Source organism: Myotis brandtii, unplaced genomic scaffold (genome assembly GCF_000412655.1).
Source record: "Myotis brandtii unplaced genomic scaffold, ASM41265v1 scaffold410, whole genome shotgun sequence".
Lineage (NCBI taxonomy): Eukaryota > Metazoa > Chordata > Mammalia > Chiroptera > Vespertilionidae > Myotis > Myotis brandtii.
The window spans coordinates 951,172-964,510 of record NW_005365764.1 but is presented as its reverse complement, the minus strand read 5'-3'; the positions used below and the strand labels follow the sequence as shown (position 1 = coordinate 964,510).

At 38.0% G+C, this 13,339-nt stretch overlaps 1 protein-coding gene across 13 annotated transcripts in view; it reads right to left on the bottom strand.

Moving 5' to 3' along the window:
- The window catches only part of KIF1B (kinesin family member 1B), a 132,067-nt gene that overhangs the window by 50,325 nt on the left and 68,403 nt on the right, over window positions 1-13,339 (bottom strand). For 12 of the 13 annotated variants that reach the window (XM_014545472.1, XM_005873412.2, XM_014545478.1 and 9 more), the window contains 5 exons: window positions 13,091-13,170; window positions 12,492-12,598; window positions 11,623-11,706; window positions 10,975-11,155; window positions 10,773-10,845 (listed from right to left, as the gene is read on the bottom strand). In XM_014545472.1, coding sequence (XP_014400958.1) covers window positions 10,773-10,845; window positions 10,975-11,155; window positions 11,623-11,706; window positions 12,492-12,598; window positions 13,091-13,170 — 525 coding nt within the window. Of the gene's footprint in view, window positions 1-843; window positions 5,713-10,772; window positions 10,846-10,974; window positions 11,156-11,622; window positions 11,707-12,491; window positions 12,599-13,090; window positions 13,171-13,339 lie in introns of those variants that run through there. The other variant, XM_005873419.2, reaches the window with a different exon arrangement.

The window sequence follows — 13,339 nt, the reverse complement described above, 5'->3', positions numbered from 1 at the left end:
TCCTTCAAAAACCGTTTCCCACTCTCCCCATTCTCACTCTGTGCACACAACTATCACTGTGCCTGTCAACTGCATTGGAATCATCCGTGTCTCCCTAGCAGCGGTCGATCTTGGCAACTTTCCCGCCAGTTTCTCCAATAGCAGAAAAATACAAAGTACCTGAAGGGAAAGATTATGCGGCCTGCAGCAAGTCAATCCAAGCATAACATTCTCTCAAGTTCCTCATTAAAAACATCTCATGATACAATGTAGGATTGTGTTTTTCAATATAAAAATGTCATGTCTAAATTTTCAATAAGACTGATGGTCCACTCCAGAAAAATCTTCTATTCTGTCCTGTTTCACCTCTAGCAAAGCACCAATACTCTGGGTGGAGTATTGGCTAAAGGAAAAAAAGAAGAGCTAAACAGTTACTCAACAGCTTTTTAGAAATGTAGTTTCTGTCCGTATGAAAGGAAGTATACTTGTTCATTTTTAAAAATTTCAAATCAAGATTAATAAAAAAACCCTGAATACATAGTTTAAGGAAAACTCAAAGAAATCTGAAAGTGATACTTGCTGTCCCCTCACTCATCTTATACTAGGAAAGTTTTAAAATAAAATGTAGCATAAAGTAGAGGTTAAAGTTCCCATTTAAGATAGAATTTTAATAAATAGAAAAGGTAACAAAAGCAAAAGCTTATGCTAATCAAATTCATGTGCAAATTTGAGAAGAAGAAAAAAAGACTTGGGTTGCCACCACCTTCAAAAGCAAAAGCAATAAATAAAAGTCAAGATCAGGCCTATTAGCATCACCCTGTCTCACTTTTCCCTCCTCCCTCATCAGTGAGAAATCACACTTTAAAAAGAAGATTTCAGCTTTTATTGAATGAGGACTTTATTTTTTTTAACATTACAAACTCTCCTTTTCTAATAAGGTAGATCTTACACTCAAAGACAATCTTCAACAATTAAAAAAAATTAAAGGAGAAATCCATTGTTCATGAACAAGAAGATTTTACAGTCATAATGGCAGGAAACGAATACATTTCACAACCTAGTGGTTCAAACTAAGTATCTAGAGCAGATTATAAAATCTGAAAGATGACATGAACTGGACAATTATGAAAACTCCTCAGAGTGCAGAACCGGGCTCTGACAGTACAGAATAAATGCTTGCTTTGCATTGCGCCTCAGAAGGTATTTTCATTAGGCTCACCAGGACGTGGCAGCTTCCCCTCCTCCCAGTCTTTTGTACAAATCATTAAGGCAAGTCTACAAAGGACCAGTAAGGCACAGGGGCACAGCAGCTGACTGGAGGAAATCTATGTAACTTCCTGTAGTCTAATATCTAGTAGCCTATAATGCAGACACTGGTGTGGCAAACTCTGTGTTTTGTTTTATTTTGTGGTGTGTTTTTTTTTTCAGCATCAACCTGCACCCAAAGCACAAGAGGTCATTTCAAGTCACTTCAGTGGAATAAACAATACTTCATTGCATTTCTAGTAAAAGAAGTAATTCACAGCACTACAAAGAATTAGAAGCAAATATAAAGGAAAAGCCCTCTAGTTTAGACTTATAAGCAGAATGTCTTTGACTCTCTAAGGAATACCATTTTGGCTTGTGAAATTATACCAGTTAATTAGGTCTCTGCTACATTTCCATTATTGGCAGATCATTGTACAATTTCAATAGTAAAAATGCTTTTTTTCCACTTCACTATGATAATAGCTAGGAATACTTCAATAATATAATAACGGTTTAATGATGACCATTTCTCCTTGATCTTGTTGTATTTAAGCTTAGAGAGACTGTCAAATTAAAAAAAAAAAACGGCAATACAGGCTATACCAAAAGCTCACAAAAGCACGGCACTAGTTACTTACTTAGTAAAAAGAGTCAACGAAATAATTTTAAAGACAAAAATTATTTCCTAAGACAACATGTGCTCTCAAATGTATGAATTCAGGGACACATGTGGCAGCCAGTCGAACCTTGGTTCATTTCTTCCTGGTCATCTGAAATTAAGGGCTCCTTTTGATATCTAAACATCTCAGCAAGATGAGGGCACCTGTGAGCATTTGCCCAGCAGATGAAGCACAAACACAAACCTGGTTCTTTAGAACACCAGTTTGGGTATAGTGCTTATCACAACCCACATCTGCAAATGAAAATATTATGTTACTTTTCATTCTACAGGGTCACCTGGTCACCAGTAGAAACACACTCCCATTGTTTAGCCGCTAAACTTTAGCGGGAAAGGGAGGCACTAGCCCATACTGAGATGAAAAGGCCACCATAAAAATGAACATATATGGACCTATCCTTACATTATCTCAAGTTAGGGAAATACGAGCCCACTTTAGCTCTAGAGGTGAAAGGTGAGTAATTACTACTAATTACTAATTTTAGAAAATAAATTTTTTGCAAGAAATGACTAGTTAATGAATCTATGTCTAAGAAGAATAAAGGACAAAACTGGGGTTGAAGTGACTGATCTGAAGTAGCCTGAGTTCATTCAAACCACGTGATACAGGAGATCGTCATCTCAATTAGTCAACCATTACAAACATCATTCACCATGCCTAATCTTCCATGAGACTTCAACTGAAGACTAGGACTCTTCTAGCTACAAAAGCAAAAATATCTCCCCAAAGTTAATTGGAAGCAACTTTCTGTGCATTAAGAAAGCATTTTCTTAGAAGCAAAGAAAAAATACTATGATTAAAAATAATATGTTCTAATAAAGCATAGTGCCCACACACAAAGGAAAAAAAAAACTATATGATCACAATCTTTAAGGCTTCCTTGCCTTGAATGTTAATTACTATCTTGGCTGCAATTTTGACACCATCTGGAAGACAAGTGTTTGATAGAAGACTTAGTGTGACTTGGGAATCTTCAACAACATGAAGTCAGGCAACTGCAGACGTCGTTGGCTCTTCACACTGCCTCTTAAGAAAGTTTCTGACAAGTTCAAGAGATGTAGAAAACTATTCTTTTCTTCCCATTAAAATCCATCGTTTTTGGTGGATTCTCCAGTGAGGCAAACTGAGACCACAACACAGTAAATGAGGTATTGATACAATAAATGTTCAAAAGGACTTCTCTTTGCTTGCTTGAGTGTCTGTGAGCATTACTACTGATAATCAAAGAATAGTTCATTATACATTATCTCCTTTATTCTAAACCCAACCAAAGTTAGCCTATTTCATTATTTTATCATCTACCGAAAATACGCAGCACACAGCCATAGCTGTATGTAGTCCTCTCCCGTGTCTCACCTCTTTCCTCTCCCCACCAAATAATCTCCCTATAAACATATATATACTGCTCAGAGTATACAAGTATTTTGCTGGTATTTCTGTTGGCATGATTTTGGTGAATAGTTCAGTGTGTGTGAGAGAGAAATGATACGTTCGATTTCAAAATGCACAAATAGAAATCCAGAAATGGTGCCAATTTAAAGATTCGGTATTTTGACAAATTTCATGCATATACTGATACAGTCAACAGAAAAAAACAAACAAAACCCTACTGAATCAGTTCTATGGAACATGTAGAAGAATAAGATGTCCAAAGTCTGTGAAGATGCAAAGCTATGTACTATAAAATATGTCTGGAGACATTTAGTTTTGGCTTATGAAAAGTCCAATTATATTTTTTAAAAGGAACACATATGGATGAGAAATCCAAAGTTGTGTCCACATAGTTGCATGTTATTATTTTTAAACTAATGTTCTAGCATTTATGGGGAAATAATAAACATTTAAGTCTACATTTCAAATTCCCCCAATGAAGACTAGGACTCTTCTAGCTACAAAAGCCAAAAAGTTGAATGTTTGCATAAACCAAGAGGCAGGTCTTTCTGGTTATCAGATCAATTTATAGGCATTATAAAAACATAATAAACTTACACCAAAAGAACACCAGTTTATGTAAGTATATTATCTAGGCACCAAGAAAAGAGGAAAGTCTCAGGAACAAAAGGGAGGTCTCAGTGTTTTGTCCAAAATTCCAGAAACTGCCCATTATGGTATACAAACAAAAGGGAGGTCTTGAAACATTTACCAGTGTTTTATGTTTTGACAATATTAAAATCAGTTATTATCTGTAGGAAGACAACATTCAAATAATAATGTAAATTGTAGGAACTCGAGGCCAAGGCTAGAACCAACTCAAATCGAGCTACCATCGCCTGTTTCCTCCACCAGGATTTCAAGTTTGTCCAGTAATTTATACTGCGGTTTCTCGACCAGCTTTGAGATTGGGTGCTGAGAACTGTCGCCTCATCCGTGGAGGTGTTACAAACTGGCTACAGTGGTTGGGTTTGTCAGTCTGCCTCTGATAAGAATTGGCTGCACTGCCCTCTAACTGACCTCCAGTGTTATAATTACAGTAAGAATGACGGTGTTGATGCATATGGCGCTTCGCCTGGAAAGTCTGCAGATCAGCAGTGGGGTGACCAGTGGGGTGACCAGTGTGGGAGTTTAACGATTCTGAGGAGGCAGATGCCTGGCAGCGCGTGCTTTTCGGTTGGCCATTATTGAGAGAATTGCTTCTCCAGCGTAACTGAGGTGGCTGTTGTTGACTATTAATATGCTGCTTGCTAACTTGGATGTGATCTTGACTTCGCATGCCCTGAGAGCCCCATGGTAACTGGGGATCCTTAGAAGCTGCTCTACCACCCTTTTCTTGGCTCTCATCCTTGTTTCCTTTCCTTCCATCTTCATCTTTCGGAATTCTAAGCTCTATAACCTCATCTTCTGTTATGATGATATGTGTCCCAGGACTCCAAGAGTTTCTGTGTTTAGGGTTGCTCTTAAAGGGGAACCGAGGCTTCCGATTCTCAGGAGGGATGAACCTATGAGGTACGTTCTGCCGACGAAGCTGCTTTGTTATCTCCTGCTGTTGCAGGTTCTTAAACCGGATTTGCTCTTGTCTCATCCAACGCAGGCGTCCACGTCTGAAAGCTGGATCCCCGTTCATCAGCTGGGAAACACGTTCTTCTTTCCCAAGTTCTCCATTGTCTCCTTTACTTACATCATTTCCAGAGTTGCTACTGACACCAGCACCAACAGGTTCCTTTGCTTTGTGGTTTCCTTGGGTTTTCTGTTCCTGAGATCCAATCAGTGGCAAGACTTTTTCCATTTTGAGCATTTTATTTCTTAAGATTTTTATCTCCTCATCTTTCATGTTATTTTGCTTTTTGACTTCTTGCAAAATGTCTTCCAGCTTGTCTATATGAACCTTGAGATCATCTACATCAGTTCCGCCTTTACCACTGGCCATCATGTCTTCGATCTTCTCATCCCCTACACCAACAGTGTCCCAGACATCCCTGGCCACTGCCCTCCAGGAGTCCCGCTCATTGGGATCTTTCTTCCCATACATGGCACAAAGCTCTTTCATCTTAACAATGGCCAAGGCCTCAATCTCCTGCCGACTGTGCCTAAAATCGTTGAGAGCAACCTCATAGCAAATCTCTTTTACAGCCTGAATCTTAAGATCTGAGATGGTGACCCATTTGGAATCTTTACTCAGGCGCCTTCTTTGGGGTATCTGATACATTTTAATAGGTTCTCGTTTCTTCCCACTGCTAGGGAGGCCACATTTTTTAACAATGGTTTGTAACTTGCTGGGAGGTAGCTTTTCTCTCAGAGAAGTAATCAGTTTCCAGCTCTCTTCACAGGACCTCTTGTCAGAATCATCCCCGCTATCAGAATCCGCGTCCTTTGGAAAACAAAATCAAAAAATGGCCCCAAAATAACCAAAATTAAAATGTAAAAAATGAAAATCAAATTGAAGAAAAAGCAAGCAAAAAAGCCTTAACCAAATATAAAAACAAAACAAACCCCTATAAAACAAAAACCTGAAATGATGTGCAAGTCTATTAAGACATATGCATATGTAGATTATTATTAATATAAAGATTAGTTTGTTTGTTTAGTAACACTAATCCAAATTTTCACTTTCTGGCATAAGTGATGAAATATGCAAGCAAATTTCTTAGGGAGACGAACACCATGAGTGAGACTCTCACTCTAAGGTCATATGAAGTTATTAAGAAAATGGTATAAAATAACATCTCCACCATCTCAAGAATATGAAGTAAAACCTACACCCCATTCATGCTAACACTCAAGCAGCCACTTCCCCACATTTGCCTTGGTTATTGCTGTTGCTTCGTCCAGAAACTCTTTCCCCATGAGTGAGCACAGATGCCATACAAGATGTGACAAGCAGGCAGATTAACAAAGGTTAGTAAAGGCTGTAGGAGGCCACGTTCTGTTTAGCTTTACTAAAAAGAGCAGCCCTAGAAAAAAGTTAGAAGACAAGAAAGTAGAAAAAGAAGCAAATAGGTATGATGTTAAAAATGCTAAGAATCTCTATTAACAGACCATGTGAATTCTCATCAACCAAATTGTTTTTCTAGAAGACAAGAGGGTTATGAAACTAGTCTTTCCGTGAGCATATGTTGGATTTGCTATGTTCTTGTGTCATGTCAAATTGATCCATTTCACTTATACAATTAGAGGTGTTATCCAGAAAGCAAGAAAGCATAAGAGGGTCCTTATAGTGGGTCTATTTTGTTTTTCACATTTGAATCAATAAATACCTCACCTCCAAAATTTTAAGAAACAAATTTCTAGAACATAAATTAAATCAGGCAAATATACTTTTATTAACATCTTAAGATTCTCCAAGTAATTTTTTTTTCTTGGTGGTGGTGGTGGTCTCCAAATAATATTTTAATAAATACAACTTAGAGATGTTTTCTGTGAAAACCCATGGCATTTCTAGCTATTTGAGAAATATCACTTTAAGTGACAATTCTTCCACTTTATGTGAAATGGATCCACTTTAAAATGTTTTCTCTAACTTTCTTTCTGGCTACCTTTGCACCACTACTTCTTTTTCAAAACATTTTACTTAGACCTAAAACTGCAGCCTGATTTGGGATAATAACCATTTAGACAATAACCAATTATTCTTAACGAACACAAGCAAATCTTGATAACATGGATCTAAATGAAAGCAAGGTTGGATTTACAATTCCCTATGATGAACAGGATTAAGAAAGAATTTCTATCCAGGAAATAAAAGTTCCTGAGAAAAGACACTACTCATTGAATAGTTCAAGCTAGCCGAGTAAATGAAAATATTCTTACTTACTAGTCTCCTTTACCTGGCTATAACTACCAAAATTATCTCCAGTAAAGGTTTTTAAAAATAAAAACTGATAAATAGTATTTTGCTTGCTATACCAAAATTTCCATGTATGGTTACTTTCTAGGGACAAAAAGTAACCTTTAACAATGACAATAATTTGGTCCCTGAATCTGGAGTTGTTTCAATTGATTTATATTGGTCTATAAATGGATACTAAACCAACATCTAACCCCCACCTACTTGAAAATTTGGCAACAAAAAGCAGATAAAGTTAAATTTATAGATTCTAGACTATTTATTTTTCATTTTTAGTTTAAAAAAACAGAATGGTTAATCTTAAGTGACAAAGATGATATTAATATTAGAGAAAAAAGTATGTCTGACTCATAAAAAGGTTTTCCTGAAAATATGTAGAAACTGAGTTTTACAAAACAAACTCTCTCTGATTCTTCCCACATAATTGACAACTATCACTTTTTTCCTGACTCCTTTTCTTTTTGAAATTGCTTAAGGATTAAGTGACTACTACCTAATTTAGGAAATAAGTCATTGCTTTAATAACCTATTGATAGATAAAACTCCAAAATAAAACATAAATTAGAGTCTACATATCCAAAAGAACTCATATTAAATCAAGTGGCTATAATTTCTTCTTTTTAAAATATGGTCATACTGACTTTGTAGACTATGTTCGCCATATGGCTCAAATATACCCCCTCACATACTGACCATGATACTATTAAGTCTGTATGCAAAATTTATATGCCAAGATGTAAATTCTATCTCATGTCAGAAAAAAAAAGATATTTAGATTCATTTATTAGAGGGTTGGAAAAACTACGCAGGTTTGGCCAATTCGCATGTCACTAAAAGATCCTTCCGTTTTCCTTAAATACCAAATGCCAAGTAGGCCTCCTGAAAAGACTCTGCAAGAAGCTGATACAAATAGAAGAGAGAAGATACCCAAAACGCATGTGTAGAAAGCAAGCATGAAAAGGACCAGGTGTACAACAGGGCACTAACTACAAGAGAATATAACAGTGTGACGCACCGTATGGGGAACTATGGTAACAGAAAACTCTGTTTTTTAATGCTGTTGTTATGCAAAAATGATTACATATAACAAATATGTAAAGATATTTACTGAAAAATAAGTCTTTTATATCCTCTCAATGTTTATTCATAGGGCACATTCAAAATGTATCTGTTGGTTGACCAATATAGGAAAGATAAAAATACATTTCCCATTTCAGTACTGTTACTACTAGGTACTCTTCAGGCTAAAGCATTAGAAATCAATTCCTCTTGAAGACAGACATTTAAATGGAATACAGAGTTGGACTTGTGGGAGGAAAGCAGCCTCCTTGCTTGGAGGACCTGCTCTTGAAATCCTAGCTTGCTTTGAGATACACAGATCAAATGGCAACCAGAACCTGACTACTTGCAGAATAAGTATGCCCCTGGAAACTAAGCATGTCTTAGAGACATTTACTTCATCTATGTGAATGCACCACTGCTTCAGAGCACAGAATGATCACCAGCTCCTGGTTATGGAGAGTACCAGCCATCATTCTTTCCCACCCAGCTACTCATCAGTTGGTCCCAGAACAAGCAGAATGGGCATCCCCAGGGAGCTGGTTACAAGTGCAGAATCTCAGGTCGCACCCAGACCTGCTGAATCAGCATCTGCTTTTTAACAAGACTCCTAGGTAGCTGATAAGTACTGCTTTACTGAACAGGACAGTGAAGTAAGTCAGAAGACCCAAGTTTAAGCGTCAAACCCATGACATAATAGGTTTTAAGAGTGGGAAAGACAGTATTGTTCAGCCTTAGTTTCCTCAGCTGGAGGTAATAGTCCTCATTTTATGTATATACAATTCTACTAAAGAGAGTTGTTTCAGGAATAAAAAAAAACAGTGATGGATGTTAAAGCTCTCTGTAAATTATAAAGCACTATACAATTAATTACAAGGCACTATCTATAATAATAAACACAGCTTAATTATACCTGTCCTCGTTTGATCTCTCACAGACCATCAGAGGCATGTTATTAGATTATACTACATTATTAAGATAAAAGACTCCTTTATGTGTTGTAAACCTTTCAAGCCCTTAATCACATTCTAGCTAAATCTTTCCGTTTTTACTAAAAACTAAATGCTACCTAGGCCTCCTAAATAGACTCTCTATATGTTAACACTGCTATTATCTTGCCCCAGACACTTGATTTATTCTTACAATCCATTATGAGGGGGACTTTATTATAATTTCCAAGCTAACAAATGAACTGGTTAACTACTGCCAAGCCTCCGAAGTGAGTTGCCCTGAAAAAGGCTGCCTTTGCTTAAGCCCTTGGCTTTTCTGGCCCATTTAGCAGTAGCCTCTCTTCTCCAAAGCAGAGCATGGCTATAAGGCTGTAGTTTATGTGCAGTGTTTTACATGCTGTAATTTATGCTAACCTTATCTTAAAAGACATTCAAGAATCTTAAAAACTGGAAAATTCCTAAACTGCATCCTTAGTACCCGAAGGTTTATTATATGCATTTTCTTCACATATCAAGTGAATGCCAAGAAGTTTCTTTATAACAAGGGCTTTATTAACCAAAACTGGATGGCTTTAAAAATGAAAATCTAGTCCTGGCCAATGTGGCCCAGATGGTTGGGCGTTGTCCCGTGCACCAAAGGTTGCTGGTTAGGTTCTCGGTCAGGGCACATGCCAGGTTGTGGGCTCGATCCCCAGTAGGGGGCATGTAGGAGGCTCTTGATGTTTTGCTGTCACATCAATGTCTCTCTCTCTCCCTTTCCCTTCTTTTCTCTCTAAAAATCAATAAAAAGATATTTTTTAAAATTTCTAATGAAAATCTAACTAATGAATTAACTTATTTATTCATAAGATTTAGTTTCTACCAAACTTGGAAAATCAATTAACAGCATAAAAGGCTAAAGCCATTAGCATTATAAGTTGCAACCTTAAATCAACTTTTCAGCTGCTCAGAGAAACCAGGCTTCCCTCTCCTATCTGGGTTGGTTGTACAGCCCCTGCTTCCACTGTCATCCCACATGCCACGGGGATTGAGGACCCTGATTGAGGATGCAGACTCCATGCAGGGGAACAGAAAAGGATTAACACATGCAACTGTGCAGCAACACTTTTAGACACAGTTTAACTAAAAAAAAAAAAAAAAAAGTCTGCCCAGCACGAGAACAACCCCCAGGTCAGCCCAAGAGCAGAGAATTAGTACTATCAGGTGATCAGAAACAAAACCAAGGCAAACGCCCACCAAATTCAATATGTAGAGTAATTACCACTCAAAGAACCACCACTGATGCATACTCAAAAACCACTACCAAGAGGCAAAGGCTACCGAAAAGCTCCCACTATAGCACTTGGTGTTGACAGAAGACTTGATAAAAGGCACAAAATAGCACCTTTATGAACAATTTTTTAGGCTCAGGCTACCAGGAGCTGTAAGTCCACTCTCCATTAAGGAAGTAAGAGAAAAGTGTGTGCTATCAGTGAGAGATGGATAGGCCATGTGGGCGAGTGCTCATCTGTGGGGCAGGGAAGGTGTGAGAGCAAGCTGCCCTTTTCCTAAAGAGGATTCAGGATGGATTCCTACCAGTCTCTGCTGCTCCAAGAGAAGATCTGCTTCTTCCTTCTCCTTTTTGTATAGGATTTCCATTTCCTGCAACCTAGAAGAAAAAGAAAACCAAGAGGGGAAAAGAATACATGGTGAAATCACTGAGCTGTTTTATAAATACTACTATTCGATGTTTAAAAGAAGCGGCAGTCATTTGGGCCACATCACATTTGTACACTACCTTTTCTCCATCTCCTGTTTCATATCAATTCCTTGTTTTTCCAGAAGCTCTCTCTGGGCAAATGTCCAATCTACAGGCTCAGAGGGGGTCTCAGCAGAAGGAGTCTTTTCCCGCTCAGCCCGTGCTTGCTCAGGGTGGTTAAAACGAAACACATGGTTTTTGCCCATGATGATACGGTTTCCTATCACAAAACAACACAAAGTTAAGAAACCACTTTTTAAATGTATAGTATCTCAGTAAATAACCTCACTCTCCTTAATGCAAAAAGACAGCTTTTGAGATTTTACAAGAACATAAATCCTAATGCTATCACTTCAGCCTTTAAACAAAAATTCAAAAATTATAGAGTTCCACCCTGGCCGGTGAGCTCAGTGGTTGGAGCATTGGCCCATGCACCTAAGGGTCACAGGTTCCATTCCCAGTCAAGGGCAGGTCCCTGGGTTGTGGGTTTGATCCCTAGCTCCAGTAGAGGCCCTTGCGGGAAGCAACCAATTGATGTGTTTCTCTTACATCGATGTTTCTCTCTCCCCTACCCTCCCTTCCACTCTCTCTGAAAATCAATGGGAAAAATATTCTTGGCTGAGAATTAAAAAAAAAATTATAGAGTTGCTCACACAAGCCATGTGATCAAACCTGTCCCACTCTCACCTGAGCGCAGCTGAACAGGGTGGGCCACCCTCTTGCCATTTACGTAGGTTTCTGAGCGTTCACAAGGCTCCAGAGTCACGATAACTAAGAGGAATGCAAATTAATGTTAGTATCACAAACCACTGGAATAAAATAATGGAAAGTAGATGACTATGAGGATTTAGGGTAACTAGAATAGATTCCTGTAACCGACCAAGTGGCTGAGCATCATATAATAGTTTATTTTAGGGTGCCATAACCAGGGCTGTGGCTAAGATAGAAACATTTAAATTAACTTGACAAACCTCAGAAGATATAAAATCTCAGTTTTGGTGATATCTGATAGTTCAATCTATAAAACTGTAAACCATCAGAAATCTTATGTATGAAATATAGGTCATAATAAGAAGCTTAAAATCAAAAGCTAATATTTTGATTAAGGAATGAATGAATTATACAGCACAAAAATATGGTTAGATTGCTGTTGTTTTGTTAATAACCTGTACAAAATACAAGACTGACTTTTTCTTTCTTTTTAGATAAAATTCTACTGGAGTAAGGCTAGAGGTCTTTCCAATCTCCTACTACCCAGAATATTTGTTCCCTTCTTACTTGCCTATCAAATAATTAACATTCAAGACCAAGCCTAACTGCCTATGTCCTGCTTAGCTCTTGGCAGTAACAAAGGGCTCCTTTTGTCCAAGCTATTTTCATGCAAAGTAGCTCTGTCCGTCCCTACATTTGTACGCAGCCCAGGTTTCTCCATTTTCAAATATTGGATTGTATAAGCAAGTATCGCTGAAAGAGACAGGGAATACCAGGTCTGGTGCATGGACTTCCCATAATGTAGAATGAAAAGTTGTTGGGAAAGCTAAGCCAAGGACTCTCACCATCCCCACTGTTGTTTCTCTCGCTCCGGAAGATACAATGCTCTTCTTTAATGTGAGCCCCACTCAGCACGATGTCCTGGCGCCGCTCAGCATCTGCTTGGCCAACCCTGAACACAAGGGAAAGTGTTTCCCAGGGAAATTCAGACACAAAAAGCACTACAAACAATAAACCTCTTTCTCCCAAAGAATATTCTTTGTACATACAAAAAAGGTGCCACTTTTTTTTATCAGAGGCTTTCAACTGCACATTCTATTTTCAAATATGGGCAACTTCCCTACATCAGAATAAGAAACCAAGGAACAATGATTTACCAATGTATCTCACACAGCATTATACAAAGACATGAGTGAGCTAATCTACCTAATGAATTTATGTAAGATGTAAGGAGGAAAATTTTTACTTAGGGTCTTTTAGGGAAAAACTACATGTTAACTGGTTCAGCTGGCTAAGACACATAATTTGGGAAGAGCAGAGAGGATACTCTGTATCTATTTCAGGTGGGAAAATCAAATCATTACAAGAAATTTTTCAATAACTTCCCTTTATTCAATCATCTAAGAGAAAAAAAAAATTAAATGACCAAAAGAAACAAACATACCTTGTAATTCCATCTTTGATGTAATAAAGCAGGCATTCCGACATCAGTGGGTCCTCATTGAGGTTAACAAGATGTGGGGTCTGAAAAAGGTTACAGATTAGCTGGAACAAGCGCCCTGAGAGCTGTGACCAGGAGGCTGAGGGTTTCCTGGGTTACCCACAGGCGCTGGAAAAGAGACTGCCTTCCCTCCAAGTTGCAATTCCGTCATACATAGAAAATACTCTCTCCGGGCCTCCCAAACTGCACTCA